This window comes from Lissotriton helveticus, chromosome 1_1, assembly GCF_964261635.1.
Source record: "Lissotriton helveticus chromosome 1_1, aLisHel1.1, whole genome shotgun sequence".
NCBI classification, from domain to species: Eukaryota; Metazoa; Chordata; class Amphibia; order Caudata; family Salamandridae; genus Lissotriton; species Lissotriton helveticus.
In genome coordinates, this window is record NC_136057.1 from 1,382,928,739 (window position 1) to 1,382,946,374 (window position 17,636).

The 17,636-nt window shown below is 44.4% G+C and overlaps 1 protein-coding gene across 1 annotated transcript in view; it reads right to left on the reverse strand.

The window, feature by feature from the left end:
- Window positions 1-17,636, reverse strand: part of CARD10 (caspase recruitment domain family member 10) — a 243,474-nt gene that overhangs the window by 40,922 nt on the left and 184,916 nt on the right. The window contains exons 10-12 of the mRNA XM_078684000.1: window positions 10,660-10,690; window positions 2,666-2,703; window positions 1,430-1,533 (exon numbers count right to left, since the gene is read on the reverse strand). Of these exons, the coding sequence (XP_078540126.1) occupies window positions 1,430-1,533; window positions 2,666-2,703; window positions 10,660-10,690 (173 nt within the window). The remainder of the gene's footprint in view (window positions 1-1,429; window positions 1,534-2,665; window positions 2,704-10,659; window positions 10,691-17,636) is intronic.

The window sequence follows — 17,636 nt, forward strand, 5'->3', positions numbered from 1 at the left end:
CACATTTTTTCACAATAATACACTTGCCCCATTTCCCAAACCACCGTGACCACAATTCAGCAGACATCACACCACACAGTTACCCGTGCTGCTCTATCTGCCACAACAGTGATATGTATACAGTCCGCCACAGCAATAACGTTTAGACTAGGCGCTTCAACAAACACCACGCCACAGCTAACAACACTTCACAAATGTAGCCAGAGCCTGCTGTCCTTCATCGCCGTGAAGCCAGTGCTCATACAGCACCTCGTGCTCCTACATCAACCGCCCTCCATACCTACCATACCTACTACAGACAACACTGCCACACCGCCCTCCACTCCCAGTGTATTTACACCAGCCACCATACCTAACACGCTTACACCAGCAAGTACTCTAGATCATGCTCCCCCCACAGCGCTCCTACACCAGGCAATATAGATAACACTATTACTACACCAAGCACTGCAACACCATGCCCACCCACCAGCACTGCTGCTCCAGCCAACACAGACCAGACTCATACGCAATCAAGCACTTTTACACAATGCTCCCCCACGAGCACTCCTACACAATGCAACACAGACAACACTCTTATCCATCAAGCACTTCCACACAATGCTCCCCCAAAAGCACTCCTACACCATCCAACACAAACACTTACACCATCACCCCTACCAACACCCCTGCACCAGCCGCCATATACGACACTCCTGTGCCACCCAACACTCTTACACATTCCTCCACTGCCAGCACTCCGCCACATGCAACCACCGCTTCCACACTCACCCTTCTATCGATAATGCAGCCCGTTCATCCCTCACAGTTCTCACTTCTAACCACACCCTATCCCTCTGGTACTTAACTTTGCATAATTCTCTTTCTTTGACATTCTGAACATCTTTCTTCACCTCTTACCCTGAGAAATCTCACAGTCCCTCTAATCCCTCCTTATTTATACCCTTCGAGGTTTTACTCACTCCATATCTGTTCACCATAACTTTAAAACTTCCTCTAATTAAAAATCCCAGTGCTCAGGGCTTCCGTCTACACCTTCTTCAATATTGCTACCCCACAGGGCCCGCCTTCACCCCGCCTCTGACCTTGTCCTCTTCAGCTCTCGACTAACACATTTATGTGACATCTCACAGCCATCACTCCTACTTCACAATCACAAGCATCACCCTGATCCCACGACTATCCACAACTATCCCTCCTACTTCCCAGCCATCGCTCCTGCCTCACACTGCTACCTTACAGCAAGCCCTCTCACATCCAGAGCATCGGTATTATCTTCACCCACACATACCTGGCATTCATGCCTCCCTGCCATCACTCCTGCCTCACAGCCACCATTCCCACAGCTCCCCTCATCGCCGCCATTTTTGCACCATCCTTCGCTGTCGCGATTCCTCTACCACCCCAAAGGATGCAGTAAGCACTGTACCTCTTCATGTAAGGGAGGTACCCATCTTCTTGCTGCCTCCGGAGCAGGGAGCCAGGTCCCGGTGGAAACGGCATGAGGGATAAACGATTTATTGTGGCAATGGACTGAGGGGAGAGAAAATTGATAACAATGTGTGAGACATGCCCTCTGACTGCCCTTTTTTTGTCTTTCAGAATGCCCCACTCCTTGTCCGTCTGATATTCAGACTGGATTGTATTGCATGGCAGTATTTATATAACACTTCATAGCTATATTTGGGGTTCCGAAGCACATGTTCAAAGGGTAGCATGCTTCACCATGGGCGAGTGAGCGGTTAACACAGTATTGTATTTGTTGTGATCCTTTGTGGGAAGTATTTTGGCGCCACAGTACACCAACATCCTCTAGAAACTGTGCCCCCAAATGCCTGGCTCTGCCCTCTCCCAGATCAGGCTGATAATCTCGCACAGTACATCCCTGGTACTTATTACACATTGCACCCCTTAATCAGGACTGCCCAACTCTGCTTCACCATAGGAAAGAGCTGAAGAAACACCTCTTTAAAGAACATAACATCTCAATGCTATAGTAGTCCAGTCTCGCTCTTAGAAACCTGCTGCCCATCACATGTTGACTGTATCTTGGCCTTTGACCTTGTTTAGCACTCCACTGGCTTTCACCTGGGTTTGCCCTCTGTATGTACTACATACATATAAGCATAGTATCTTTTGCCCTCTACCCTGTCGAATCTCAGTCATATGCCTAAATCTTTGCATTGTCATCATAAGGATTTTGGGGATCCCGGGCAAGATGTAATTTGGGGGCGCCTGTACTGAACACATTTGAATTGTATTACCCATGTTATGCTAATTCAAACGCCACAATGCCAAACAATACTAAATTATATGTTAAAGTTTAATTGGGTCACACAAAAACAGCTAAAATAGGTCTTGCACAGGGCCCACATATCATTCATGTGATACTGGGTCAGACAGAGTCAGAGGTAGAGATAGCTAAGGAAAGTAAGAGGTTTAACTAACGAAATAGAATAGACAGAAGTCAAACAGAGACAACTTTCACTTTCCCAAAGGTGCTGGGGAAGGTGGTGGCCCTGGGCAATTGCGTACTTTGCCCAGGCCTTAACACATCTCTGAATCTTTGCTTCTACCCCTACCCCACACTCTTCCTCTCTTACCATCCACCCTCCATCCCATTCTTGGCCACATGAGAAGTCACAGACAGTTTGGTGCTACTCACCTCAGAGAAATGGATGTCATCCAGGCTGCTGAAGGAACCTGAGTAGGAGAAATAAGAAAAGAGTATGCAGCTGCCCACCTCATTTATCTCTCTCACATTCACAGAGGAAAAGGGATGCCCATGAGAGAAGACAACAAAGAGTGAGAGGACTACTTTTAAAATAAGAGGAAACATTGCTGAATCCAATAGGTGGCGCCTTTTAGTGGTGTTACCAGACCTTTTGGCTTTGCCAACCTTTGGCAATGCTACTTCACATCAGCAAAGCGTAAACAAATGTTTGGTTGTCGATGCAGTGGCAAAAAAAGTTGCAGCTCATGATGTAGTGCCAAGCTTGGACCGGTAAATACATAAAAAAAAATATGTGCAAAAGCACATAGGGGGAAGAGTGGCCTAGTAGCAAATAGCATTTGTTAAGTCCTCCAATTTTGTTTAAAAAAAAAAAAAAATATATATATATATATATATATATATATATATATATATATATATATATATATATATATATATATATATATATTACCTACTGGCGGTCGCCAGTAGGTAGTTATAGTTAGGACCTAGTTTCCATAGGAAATCCGCAACATTCTATTGAGAATAACTTTGGCGCCGGTGGACGAATCTTTGCGAATTTCTCAAAGAAGATGGCCTGCTCCGCTCCGCTGGGGGGGATTCGTCAAGTGGGGGCTGAGATAAAAGGGGGATCCCACAACGTGTTTTCCCCATCAGGGATAACGATAAAAGCTCTCTTGGAACTCGAGCATGCAACGAAGTGACTCAAGTTCCCAGCATGCATCACAATATGAATATCAACAGTGTAAACGAAATACACACGCATGAAAAAACGGAAATAAAAGAGGGCTTATCTTGACTGTGAATTACAAGCTGCCTCTGATGAGATGCAGGAGCATCGAAACGCGTCAGGCTAGAACAACAAACTGAGGCACCATGCGGGGAGAATGACGAATATGCCGGATGGCCAATTCCGAGCCGTGTGACCTCCCAAGCTCAAGGGCAAACTTCGTGGTATCATATATATATATATATATATATATATATATATATATATATATATATATATATATAATTATATATTTATATATATTTGACAGCAAGAAGGGGGGCGAGGAAGCAATAGAGGAGCGGGTGGAGGAAAGAGCAACTAAGGAGCCTGGGGCCGTGGGAGGGGGACGCCAAATATTTAAAAAATGGCAACGATGGGTGAAGGGAGCAATGGGCGAGCTGGGGAGGAGAATGTAAGAGCAATGGCAAGAGCATGAGTTTCATACATTCAAATAGTGGTTGCCTAATTGCAATGTGCAGGTAATTGCAATTAGCTAATCACTATTTGAAATAATGATACATGTGGCCCCAAGAGAAAAAGGGAGCAGAGGAGAGAGAAATAAATAGAGAGAAAAAGAGGGAGTGTGTGAGGCTGTGTCTGGGTGATTGTCTATTTTAATGTGTGCTTCTCTATGCAAGTTTGTGTGTGCCTATGCCTTTTTGTGTCTGTGCATGTGTGTGCTTGTATCTATGTGTGACAGATCACGGACCTGTCAACTCACACGGTGCCGCTGTGTGTCACACGATTTTGGCTCCCTTCAAGCGGTCACCGATCAGGAGCCAAAATCACAAGGTGGCAGGGAAAACGAGCTGAAAACCACTGTAAACCGTGGAATTTCAGCTCGTTTTCGGAGGCAGTAATCAACCAATGTCCATTAAGAGGTGTGAAAACACCCCAGGACATCGGCAACAGCCTCAATGACCCTTTTTATTTCTATTTTAGGAGGAACGTGGGGGACTTGATGAAGGGTAGAGTGCCTCTTAGGTAGTTCTTGGCATGAGGCCCTGTCCCCTCCAAGTCCCCACCCCCTCCTCACACTGTGGCATTAATTTGTAAGTTGGCAGGTATGAGACCATGTGTCGCTTTGTGTATACCTGTGTACATATATGTGTTAGTGTATATGGTTCTATATTTACCTGCATCTACATGTGTGTGAGAAAGAGAGAGCGAAATGGAGAGAGACAGAAAGATAGCCTTTGTGTGTTCATGACTAGGTTTGTATGCAGGTGTGCTTGGAGTGAGTCTATGGGGGTCATTAGGATGTCGGGCGGATTGCCTCCGCCAGGCTGGCGGTAGCCACCGCCGGTCTGGCGGAGGCAATCCGCCCGACATCCATTGCTCAATTCCCCCCGCCATATTAGGATGGCGGGGGGGACCGCGGTGGTGAAAAACACCGCCCGCCTGTTTTTCGCCCCGGTCGCCTTGCGGCCGGGGGCGGAATATGTTTAATATGGTGGCGGTGTCACCGCCAGCCATATTACAATGTGCATTTTGGCAAGCCTTTCCGTGGCTGGGCAGGCGGTCTTTGCTTTGGGGGCCCCCTGCGGGCTCCCCTGGTGAAGGCTGACGTGTTTGTTGCAAAGGGGGGTACCTGTGGTACACCCGCATTTGCATACACCAAGCAGCAGGCACCTGCCGCTTCGTGTATGCAAATACGTGCATTTCATTTTAAGATTATGGCGGGCGGTGCAGTGAGCACCGCCCGCCACAATGTTAAAATGAGGATTGCGCCCGCCACTGTGGCGGGCGCATCCTAATGCACATTTCGGGACCCACGCCCTTAAGGCGGGCGACCCGTTTCCCGATAGGGTGTCGGGCGGGCAAAGCCCGCCCGACATCCTAATGACCCCCTAAGTGTCTATGTATGTGTGTGTGTTACTGGTCTGCAAGTGTTTGCAGTATAAATAAAAATAATATCCTAGAGGTGCAGCCATGTATAGCAGGTTACAAAAAATGAAAACAGATGAATGGTGATTTGTGCCCTCAGACCTGCTTACTGTGCTTCGTTTGCTTTATACGCCTGTCAATCAGTACGTGCTAAAGCTTTAGTGTCTCCAGGACCTCTAGTGCTCCCTTATTTTATATATGGGGCATTCTCATACTAAAGTTTTGGCTGGAAGGATGTGCGAAAATGGGGTAATTTGCTTTTGTGTAATTATGCAAAATTTCCGTAAAATGATGCGAAATTACACATAAATATTAACCCCGGGCCGAGTACTCCGCTCCGCCAGTGGAGTTTGCAAAGTTTTCCCAACTCCACGCTCCGCTGGGAATGCGAAGTTGCAGCAAAACTCTGAGTCCAGCCCCTTCAAAAATATATTTTTTAAAAACACTTACCTTCGCAGTTCACGCAAATCGTAATACGTAGGGGGAGGTGAGGAGGCGGATGATGGAAAGGAAACAGCACGGCGAGGAGGAGGGCGGCCCGCAGAAAAGGAAATTGGTTTTAAAAAAAAAATTGTGGTGCATAGTACCACAGAATTTTTTTTAAACTCCGTGGAACTACACTGAGCACCACTCCACTTACTCCGCCCAGGGTTAGTAAATATGTGAAATGCAGAACCGCCATTTTGCATTAGGCTTTAGTGTGAAATGCATCCTTTATTGAGTACACAAAGATACATAATGCATTTAAAAATAGAGAAAAAACACAAGTGCCGCAAACAGAAGCCACTTGCATTCTGGTAATTCACGATGTTCCTGTGCACTTATGCTACATATTTTGCAGAGACTGGCATTTAATTACGTATTGTGGCACAATAGCGTAATTTCAGGTATTTCTCCTAATATGCTTTACACAAACTTACATGAGATGATGCAAAAATAATTGAAATTTCACCTAGAGCTACTGTTGACCTACGGCAGTACATTTTTGGTTCAAAACTGTTCCTGATCAAATTGCTCAGCGAAAAATGAGCTCTTCAGGCGCGTGTGCTTATTGTTACAGTGTAGTGGACTTCCTTTATTCCTAGCAAAATAAAACGTAAAAAAAGGTCAAAGTAAAAACCAGATGATGCAAGCATTCTAAAACAGGCACTTATGAAAAATGACGAATAACTGTGCCAGGGTAAACTCGCACGCTGTAACTTTTTTCCTGAAAAGAATGTTTCTTTCATTTACACAAAATTAATTCACTGAAAGTAAATGTCTCTTTTACTAGAACTTTAACAACAAAAACTATTACACTGTTGAGTAAAAAGACAGCTTCCAGCAATGCGTTTTAAATAAAACAGTAATTCAAATTTAAAAAAATCTGCATTGAAGGCATTATGGGAAAAATACGGGGGTTTCCTGTTACTAAGATTCACGAAATTAGCAGCTTGTAACCTGTGTATCCTCTATTAAAAGTAAGGTCTTTCGATGCCTTTCAATTGCTATCTGCACAATTAAGTATTTGCTTATGAGTATTTCTGATAGTTCAAATCCCAAGCGTTTTTCTGACTAAAATATTTTTAAATAACAATATATTTCCATATTTTTTAGTTGAAATAACTTTCTACAAACTAATTTATGTAGATTTATTTCTTTAAAAAAAAGCGTACTGTCGGCCTAAGAATGATAATATCAAGACCAAGTTGGAGTAAAGAAGTGGATATTGAAGTAATTAAATGAGTTATGGAGACCCTCTTCTCACTTGATGTGAAGCCAAAGAAGGGACCAAGAAAAAATGCTTAGCATGCCTCTGAGCCATTAAAATATATATTTTTTCAAGAATCGAGCCCTCATCTTTAAACCACCTAAAACAAAAGAGAGTAGTATTGCTTCAGAATATACCTTGAAATCAGAATTAATGTCTCAAAATTCTGACAAAACTTAAGACCATGGGAATTCACTGCACATCTTTGAGAGCTGCTTTCATGTCACATTATTAGGATCACCACTGACTCACGGATTAGGTTGTTGTTTTGTAAGTAAATGTATCTAACATGGATATACTGAAAATTTGCTTGGATGTAGCCCTTGTGGACCAATATGGAGAACTCTGGTTTACATATATTTGCATACATTCTCAATTGTGACGTCTCTATCTCTTATTTAACTAATTTGTATGTTGTTTACTTATTAGATGGGGTAATTCTATCTACTGAGCAAATCTAGCCATGTGCATAGAACGTGATCAGCATTGTGTAATAAATCATTTGCTTTCACATTATTGAGTTGTTTTTGGTGGTTTTGTAGATATTGTCTAACCTAGCTTAGGGAAGAGTTAGAGGAACATTTATGTTGAAACATAGGTTTCTATTTATGCATGGTAAAAAGGATTTGGTTTTAGTTTGATATTTGCCCTTACAAGGATCAAGTCAATAGTAAGACCCTAACACTACACTTAGAAAAGTATGCAATTTCCCAGTTTGTAAATTTAAGGAACTGGAGTACAATGGACACTTGATTTTAAAGTAACTGTTTTAATAAATAATTACTCCCAGGTCCCGCCAGTCCGCGTCCCATTCATTACTGATTGAGATATACCTATCTCGCAGAGAGATACAAAGAACAAAAGGAATACTGGAACCCTACTCAAACCCCTCCCAATGAGAGTACTTAAGACATACTTACCCAGCATTCCTTATTCTGTTCTTTTTTCTGTCTGCCGATAGAATGGGACGAGGAATACGAATGCTGCTCCTGCGGGGCTGGAGTGGTGTCTGTGGATGCTAGGTGCCATCATCTCAGCAGGGCAGGGGTGACGGTGTGGGGGAGCTCATCTCCCAGGTTACTGGGCTACCAGGTAGTCCTGCGGGCATTATGGCAGAGTTTGTTTGGGCAGGATGTGCACCCTGCACAACCAGGCAGTTTCTGTATGGCTGTGCACCGGGTCGAGGGTATCTTGCGGCCTCCGTCCACAAGATGTGAACCAATACGACTTCCGGGTCACATGGTGGCACGATGGTAAGAATCTGCCGGGCTGCCTAGAAGACGCTCTTCCTGATATGTTGCTGGTTCCGGGACTGCAAACGGAGCGGGGCCAAAGGAGCGAGGGTGGTGAGCGCTTCATGGGTAGCCTGACTTCTCCCTGGGACGTGCTGGAGGCACTGGCGTGCCGAGGGCTGAAAGTGAGCCTGTGCTTACCATTGTCAGCTTCTTCCGGTTGGTTGGAGGTGGTGGACACAGGCATCTGTTGGTCCCAGGGAGCCTCCATGATGCTTTCCTGGAGCTTCGTGCTGGGTAAGGGCATTCTCTGTAACCATTGAAGAGTACGCATAAGCCCATGGGGCACCTTGACATGGGGAATGCAGATTTGTTGGTTGTTATTTTCTGCGGGCCGGTTCGGTCATGCCACCTCCTGCCCCATCTCCTTTACCGGAGTGCCTCAGCCATTGAGGTGTCTGCTGCAGGGATATGTGGGTTCACGGATTCAGGTCCCTCGGGCCCCGCTGGCCTTCCAGGGTTGACGCTCAGAGCATTGTTCTCTTTTTTTCCACATGGCCTCTTTTTTCTGCACTTTGGTTATCACTGCGCTGGCGCTGGGGGAGAGGCTGCTTTTTGTGGCCACATGTTTCTGGGTGTTCCCTGGCAGGGATGTCAGCAGGTGGGTACGTGTCTTCCTGCCCACTATAGATCTATGGAGAGGAGTCCTTGTTGGAGGCATCCGTTTTTGGGCAAGTGCTGGGCTGTGGCCTAGCCACTCTGGTCGTTGTCCTTGACTCCCTGGCCTGGATATTTCTCTGGTCTCCCTCTGTGCTTGGTTTGGGGGATGAGGCTGTGGGGTATCTGGGGTGCTTGCTTGGTATCCACTGGTGCCTGTCGTGGTCTTTTATTCTGTTGTCTTAGTTTTGTTGCACTTCCGGGATGGGTATGTGGGCTGTTAGCCTTGATTTAGGAGTCGTGCTTGGTTTCTGGGGTCATGTCTGGTTACGCTTCGGCTGCTTGTGTATTCACCTTGGTGTGATACAGAGCTGTTCTGCACCTTATTGGCACTGGTTTCTGTGGCATATCCGGCAATTTTTGCTGTTGCTCTGCTTTTTATCAGGTGGTCTGGGATGTGGTGTTTCTGGAGGGTGGCATTTTGTTCTGTGGCTCCCCTTCCTTCTCTTTTTGGTGGCTGTGTCAACTTGGTGTGGGCCCTGGCATTCCGCGTTCTGCATTGTGCTTCCTTAGGGGATGTCTTTAGGCTCATGACTCTTCCTGCCTTCCTATTCTGAGTTCCCTTTGGTCCCGGTCCTGCCTTTTGGGGGGCGGGCCAGTAGGTCCTGTATCTGGTATAGTTTGACTTTGTTCAGGATGTGGCTGCTTCTCAGGCTGACTTTGGTTGAGCATCCTTTTCGGTCCTCTTCCGGGTGCCTGTTTGGACACCCTTTTCTTCCTATGTTTGACTTTTTTCGCCTGCATGGGTTGGGTGCTGATTCCCCTTTTTTCTTTGGTTTGGTTGTTGTAAGATGTGCACTCCTGCCTGGGGTTTTGACCTGTGCTGCACCCTCACCTTTGTGCATTGTTGTTTGTGTGATGTCCTTTGGTGTTTTCATTCTATATGAATGTCGGGTTTCTGGCTTGGGTATTCTCAATCAGTAATGATTGGGACGAGGACTGGAGGGACCAGGAGATAATGCCTTATTACTTAACCGTAATCTTCATTACTCCTGGTCCCCTTGTCCTTGTCCCATTCATTACGACCCCCCCTCCCGGATGGCATTCATATGTGGGACTTGGTAGTTCAGAAGGAATACTGGGTATGTACACCTTAAGTACTCCCAGTGGGAGGGGGTGTGGCAGGTGTCCAGTATTCCTTTTGTTCTTTTTTCTGTCTGCAAGTTAGATATATCTCAGTCAATAATGAATGGGACAAGGATAACAGGACCAGAAGTAATGAAGATTACCGGTACATAGTAGGACAATAATTGTAGGTCAGATAGCTACAGTGTGGAAGGAAATGGGTGCGGAGAGAGGGGAGTTGCAGGTTAAAAAGAATGTGTGTGTGTGTGTAAAGATACGAGAAAAACACATGAGAAAGAGAGACACCAATAGAAGAATATGGAAGATAGAATAGGGAAGCCAACGAATCAATGAGGGACAAAAAGAGTGAACGCAGGAGAAAGAGAATAGGGGATAGTAAGGAGAAAAGGCAGGAAGGGAGGAAATGGTGTAAAGAAGGGAAACATCTGCATTTTAGAAGACAAGTAGTAATGTTGTAACCCAGCTTGTAGCATATTCTTACCTAGTAAATCCAGGCTTTGTGATCTTCCTTCCTGGTACATGCAAAGTAGAAAATGCAAAAATGACTTACAGATAATTATGTGAGCAGCATTGCAACATCGTACTTCTGTCAGAGCTGAACTGCACCCCCTTGAAGGCATTTAATTGTATCCAGAAGGGTTATGGCACTCCTTAGCAGGGCTTTACCTCTCCCCAGCAGGACTTTACCTCTTTGCCAGCAGGGCAGGGCTTTACTTCTCCCAGCAGGGCTTTATCTCCTACCAGCAGGGCTTTATTTCTCCCAGCAGGGCTTTACCTCTCCACTAGCAGTGCTATATTTGTCCTCTATCAGTTGTTTAGCTCCCTCTAGCAGCGTTTTTCTTCTCCCATAGAAGTGGGGTATCTCTCTACAGCATTGCTTTAACTCTCATCAGCACTTTAGCTATGCTCAGGGGAAATATACCTCTCCCTTAGCAGGAGTTTCCCATTGCCCAGAAGAGCTTTATCTCTCCCTCAGAAGGGATTCCCCATTTCTTCAGCATGGGTTATACTTCTCACTAGGAGTGGTTTATCTCTCTACACTAAAACCCAGAATTTACTTCTATCACAAGGGGCCTTGCATCTTCTTGAGCAGAGCTTTACCTCTCCTTTAGGAGGAGTTTACTTCTCCCTTTATGTAGGCTATACCTCTCCTCCAAAAGCTAGACTAGAGAGCCGATAGCGAGCTGCACCAGGTGGCTTCAAGAATAACACAAGATGGCCCCACTGCCAGAGGAAAAGATGGTAAAATGTCACATCTGTAAGGGTGACAAAGGACCAGATAAATGTACCTTTAGAATAGCAATTTGCAAATATTCAAAAAAATTCCGAATTGCTATTTGATAATCACTATTCTAAAAGTATGACATTTTTCTTTTTAAATTTGTGATTTCTAGTGGGTTGAAAATCGACCTATCTCATGGATAATAATGAGGTAGGTAGTAATTTGCGACCCACTAGGAATCGCTGCCATCATAGAGATGGCGGCCTTCTTGGGACAGCAGATCCCCAAATGTGTGATTGCTTTTTAGGTCTCGCTTAGACAGTGCATGCGCTGTCTTTTCGAGACATTTTGTTTACTGTAATTGGCATTGGAGCCCACCCTTTACTTACCATTGGTAAGGGAAACAGCTTTGGCTGTTACGCTACATCCTCTTCCCTGGCTTGCTTGCAGATATCAGATGGCAGATAAACAGGTTTACATTGCTGGTGCTATTTCTTATTGCACTGGCTATTAAAAGCAAGAGTTTATATAAACTACAACACCAGATATTTTTGGAAAATCCAAGGACAAATGCACCTTTTAAAAGTAACCCACACATGTTATTGCTATAATCATTAATTTCTTAAGTTCTGTATTTTATTTTTCCTACAGAAAGCTGCTTTATATTATGTTACATTGTTAACATTTTGCAAATTAAGAATATCTTCACATTTTTTCAAAAGATTAAAAATGGCTAAAACCTTTTGAAATAACTGGGAAATATAACTTTGGCTGGGTAAAATATATAACGTATCTGACGCTGAAGTAACCTACGGAAACTTTTTAGGTCTCTGCCTAGCGTACACTGCGCAGCAGTGTCGCGCAACCAGAGTCCTTTTCTGGGGGTTTTGAAAATGGACGTGGAAATTCCACGCAGCTCGTGCGTGTTATTTCCTAGGTCCATTTCCATTGGCCTTCGCGTGCGTGTATTTTTAAAACAGAACACGCAATAGGCCATGGGTGGTCGCGTAGCTCCGCCCATGGCCTATTGGTGTCTGTTACGCGCACCAAAGGTCTTCGATTATCGTGCCGACACGGGCACGATAATTGAAGACATATGCCTGCAGTGGCGCGCGTACGCCTACCACTCGTGGGCTTTTTTTTTTTTGCATCCATTTCACGGCGAAGCGCTGACTTCTTTTTATTTGTGTACGGTGTGCATTTCCATCGTAGAGCGCAAATGCCGCCTCGAGGCGCTTGCAGTCTTCCTCGGTGCCTGGTTCACAGGGTCAGTCTACTCTGCATCACGCAATCCTGGGAGGAGCCTTGCTTTAGAAGCTGGCTAGTTTGAAGTGCGGGTACACCATGCCTGAAAGTACCTGTAATCCAGAGTGAACTGTAGAATTAGATTGATGTAAACTTAAACGCAGGTGGTCTGGTGACCAATGCAAGTCTCTCTGTCTGACAGTGCCTGTTTTCTGGTGAGACTTGTGGGATGTGGTTTGTTGAGAAGTGCAGGTACTCGCTATCTGTTAGTGCCAGCATTTGTGTAGAAAGTGCGAATATACAGCCTGACGGCGCCTGTAGGCTTGTTATAGGTGCTATCTGCCAGCACCTAGAACTGCAGAATCCAACAGTTCATGCAGGCTGGAGATCCCTGCAAGTACTCAAGCTCTGAGAGTGACAGCAGTGTGCTCACCACTGTCAGCTCCTGTAGTCACCACTGACAGCCCCTGTGGGCTTGTGAGAAGGGCCTGCGACTGGCAGCCTGTCACTGTACTTCATGCACTCGCTGTCTGATGAAATGAACATATAACCGATACCTGGGAGTGCCTGCACTCGAACGAGAAGTGCTAGTGCCGACTGTCAAAAAGTGCATGCAGTCTGATGAGAAGTGCAGGTACTCCGTGTATGTAGTGATTGTAGTGAGAACAGCAGTGTGAAGTGCATGTGCTCGTTGTCTGAAAGTGGTATCACCAGGATGAGAAGATGTCCTAGCCCTCTGAAAGTGTCTGCAATAACGAGAAGTGCAGGTCCTGAATGTTATAATGTTTATAGTCCAATGAGAACTCTAACTATGTGCTCTCTGAAAGTGTGGGTGTTCTGATGAGAAGAGTGGGTACTTTCCGATTGGGAGTTCCTGCAGTCTAATGAAAAGTGCAGGTACTGACTGTACGAAATTGTCTGACTCCGATGAGAAGTGTAGGCACTCTGTGTTTAATCATGATTTAGTCAGATGAGGAGTGCAGGTAACCGCTGAAAGTGCCCCCACTCTTATGAGAACAGGTACCCACTTCGCAAAAGCGCCTGCATTCTAGTAAAAAGTGCAGGTACTCAATGTTCTAGTGTTCATAGTCTGCTGAGAAGGTACACTCTGTCTGAAAGTTCCCGCTCTCTGATGGGAACAGCACTACTCACTGACCGAGAGTGCATGCAGTAATGAGAAGTGCCGATATTGATGGTTATAGTGATTTCTGTTTGATAAGAAGTGCAGGTACTCACTATCCGCAAGTGTCCGCACACTAGTGAGACAAATAGGTACTCACACCCTCAGAGCGCCTGCAGTCTAGTGAGAAGTGCAGGTACTGAATGTTATAGCCTTTGTGGTGCAATGACAAGTGCAGCTACTAGCTATCTGAAAGTGGCAGTACTCTGGTGAAAAGAACAGGTATTAGCTGCCTGAGACTGCCTGCTCTTTTAATGATAAGAGCAGGTAATCAATGTTATAGTGTTTGTAGTCTTATGAGAAGTGCAGATATTTAATATCTGTAAGTGCCCACACTCTGGTGAAAAGAAGAGTGTTACTGCCGTCTAGTGAAAAGCACAGTCACTGAATGTTAGGAGGTCTGTGTAGCCTGGTGAGAAGTGCAGGTACGGAATATTAGAAAGTGTCTGCAGTCCGTTGAGAAGTGCAGGAGTGTATTCAGCCTGGTGAGATGTGCAGTTACTGAATGGTAGAAAGTGTGTTCAGTCAGTTGAGAAGTGTAGGTACTGAATGCAGTAGAGTGGTACATGTGGCATGGTGATAAGTGCAGGTACTCTCATTGTGAGGGGTAGGGCTAGCCACCCTTTCTGAAGGCAGTTACCTTGCACTTCTCACCATGCCACACCCTTGCTTACGGTGCCGATAAACCCGATCCCTAACACCTCCTTGACAAGAAACGCGGGTCACCGAGGGCACAGACACCTGTGGACTGAACCCAGGCAGACATGACTGGGATACAACAGGTCACGCTCTCTGGCCACTATGCCCTAAGGAGGCAGATGGCATACGCGCTGCTCCAGACTTAAACAAGCATTGGCAAAGCCAACAGGTCTCGTCTATGCAAGATCTATTAGCTTTCTCAATGTGCTTTTTAGCCATGTTGTACAGCAGCGCGGCTTCCTTGAAAGTCAATAAGATTTTCATATGCTGAAGATAACCACTCTATGGATGGATGCATGAATGAATTCAAAAGTAAATGCATTTACTTCGCTTATTGAGTCATCTTCCAGAATGCTTTACACGAGTTTTTTTTTTATCCATTTCACGGAGAAGCAAGGCACGGGGATCAGCTTAGAAATAAGCCAAGTACCCGGAATCAGATAGAGAGGGTTCGGTTGAAACAGGAGATTCTATGGAAGAAAGGAGCCTTCGCAGGATTTACACTTTGTAAAGCAAAAGAGACATTTGAAACTTAGTGAAGTACAAACTGTGTGTAAAGTGATACTGAGTATAGTGTCCAACTCAACATTTGCGTGCATTCACTGTTGTTTATCTGGCGCACAAATATGTGAGCTTGAAAACGGCCATTTAATCTGCTGATATCTTGTAATAATGAATGTGCATTCCGTTCGTTTCCGCCCGGTGTTTCTTTTCACGGCTACTGCATGTGACGTGCTGTAGTCCTCGGGTCCTCCGGTTTCCAGGTTAAATGAACCGGCGTTTTGTGCTGACTCTGCAGATCTATTACTGAACCCTTGTTTTTTTATTGAGAATGTGCTATAGCTCTTGTCGGATACTAGCACTTTTATAAAAGTATTTTTAGCCATGCTCTGCTGCTGAAAGCATGGCTACTCATTGCCAACGCTAGTAGCTCTCGTAGACGAGACCTATTGCCTTTGCTAATGTTTGTCTGACTCATTCTTTTTTTAATGATCTCCTTTCTTAATGTTTTGTTTTGCATGCAGGAAGTGCATGCAGATTGATGTGTGTTAGATGGTTCTTAACCTATCATTTCGCAGTAGATTTAAAACCAAAGATAAAACAATGTTATCTTTTAAACTGTGTCGTTACACACCCACAAGTGTATTACTTTGCTCTCAGAGGAGCTGATTTACTAAACCTTTGCCGCTGGTAGATACCTACTCAGCAAACTAAAAGCTATCTGCGACCAGAATTTTGTGAAAGATCTGCATATCTTTGTGGGTGAAGATTGCACATATAGCAAGAATCTGCCAGATCAGCCCTTACTTGTGGCGTACTACTCTGGGGTCTGAATAGGAGCGCTGCGTCCCTCTGCAGCAGAGGGAGCAGTAGGTAAGGAGTGCACTTAAAATTTGCAACACTTTCCCCTCCTTAACTGTGCTTCGTAGTATATGCATAGTCTAAAGAAGAGATAAAATGTATTGTTAGCATGGGACAGAACTCAAACCACACATTCTTTAATGGTGTATGTACAGGGCTTTCTTTAATGCCTCAGACTTTATTCCTCTGACTAGAAAAGGGAGAGTAGCATGAAAATGTCCATTTTGGTTAAAACCTGTTCACCTTGTAAGTCGACGGAAGTAATGGACTAGCAGAAAGTCCACCAGATGGATTTGTTCATTTAAAAACAGTCCAAAATGATTGCACAATATTGGCATACTCCTTAACCTATAGGGATTTTTGATTCTTCATTAAATTGATTACTATACATTTGATTGCAGTATAAATGTTTTATTCTGTTCAGGAATAGGATTCTGATTGAACTTGAGGATATTGATTTCAAAATCTTAAATGCAAACAAATCATTTAGTTGGTCATAACATACTGTAAGCTTATGAAACAAATAATTTAGTTAGTAGAAAACATACATGGATTTCGAACGTTTTTTTTTTTAATTAGTCATTAAAAGAGTGACTTTTTAAAAAGAGATGTGGACTTCAATAGTGCAGGAAGCTAATACTGAGTCCAGTTTTATGCAGCCATGATACGTACATGATGAGCTTTTTTTCATCAAGCTTCGTAGTTGAGTTTGAAATATTGATTGTCAAAGATTTTCTGGCCAAAATAACAACTCTGAAAGTATCATGAAGATATGTTTAGGTAAGTTTATATTTACTGTACGTACTCTGCATATATGTACCTTGATGAGATCTGTATCTTCAAGGTATGTAGATATGGTGTTAAGGAACGAAAATTTACTATAACATAATTTGGTAGTCGATATACTGCGCCGCGGGGACGCGGGGACACACTGTTTTCTGTGCAGCCAGGCGCTTTAAAAATGGTTTTATTATTATTATTATTATAGAAGGTTCCCATCGCTGGTGTTCCTGTTTCGAAGATGATTGATAATCTTATAGGGTTGCAGGAGGCTCCTTCCACTAGCTTTCCTTCAGTGATGCAGAAACATAACCTAAGCATTTCATTGTTGTGGGGCAGATTGTTTATCTCCCGGTTTCTGTATGAAATATTCTGATATTAACTTCTGAACTTTGTATGGGCATTGAAGGGGACGGGACTGGAGAGCTTCCCTGAACACAACCACACACACAAGCACACACACAACCAGACACACATACAACCACAACCACACACACAACCACACACACAACCACACACACTCAACCACAAACACAACACATACACAACCACACACGCACAACCACACACAATCACACATAACAACACACACACAACCACACACACACACAACCACACACACAACCATAACCACACATACCACCACACATAGAACCACACGTAGAACCACACGTAGAACCACACATACAACCACACACACACAACCACACACACTACCAGAAACACAATCACACACACACAACCACACACAAAATCACACACACACAAACTAACAATTCCAATCCAACCACTTAATTCCACTACACACCACATGCATACACTCCATAACACATGGCTAAAAGACATTGCCATTTACAATGCCATTTGCTCTAACTCAGATAAATCCAAGACCTATTGCATTTCCAATGCTTGTTCCTTTTAGACATGACCGTTACATTGAACAGTGAACAAGGATTGAGACGTACTGCTT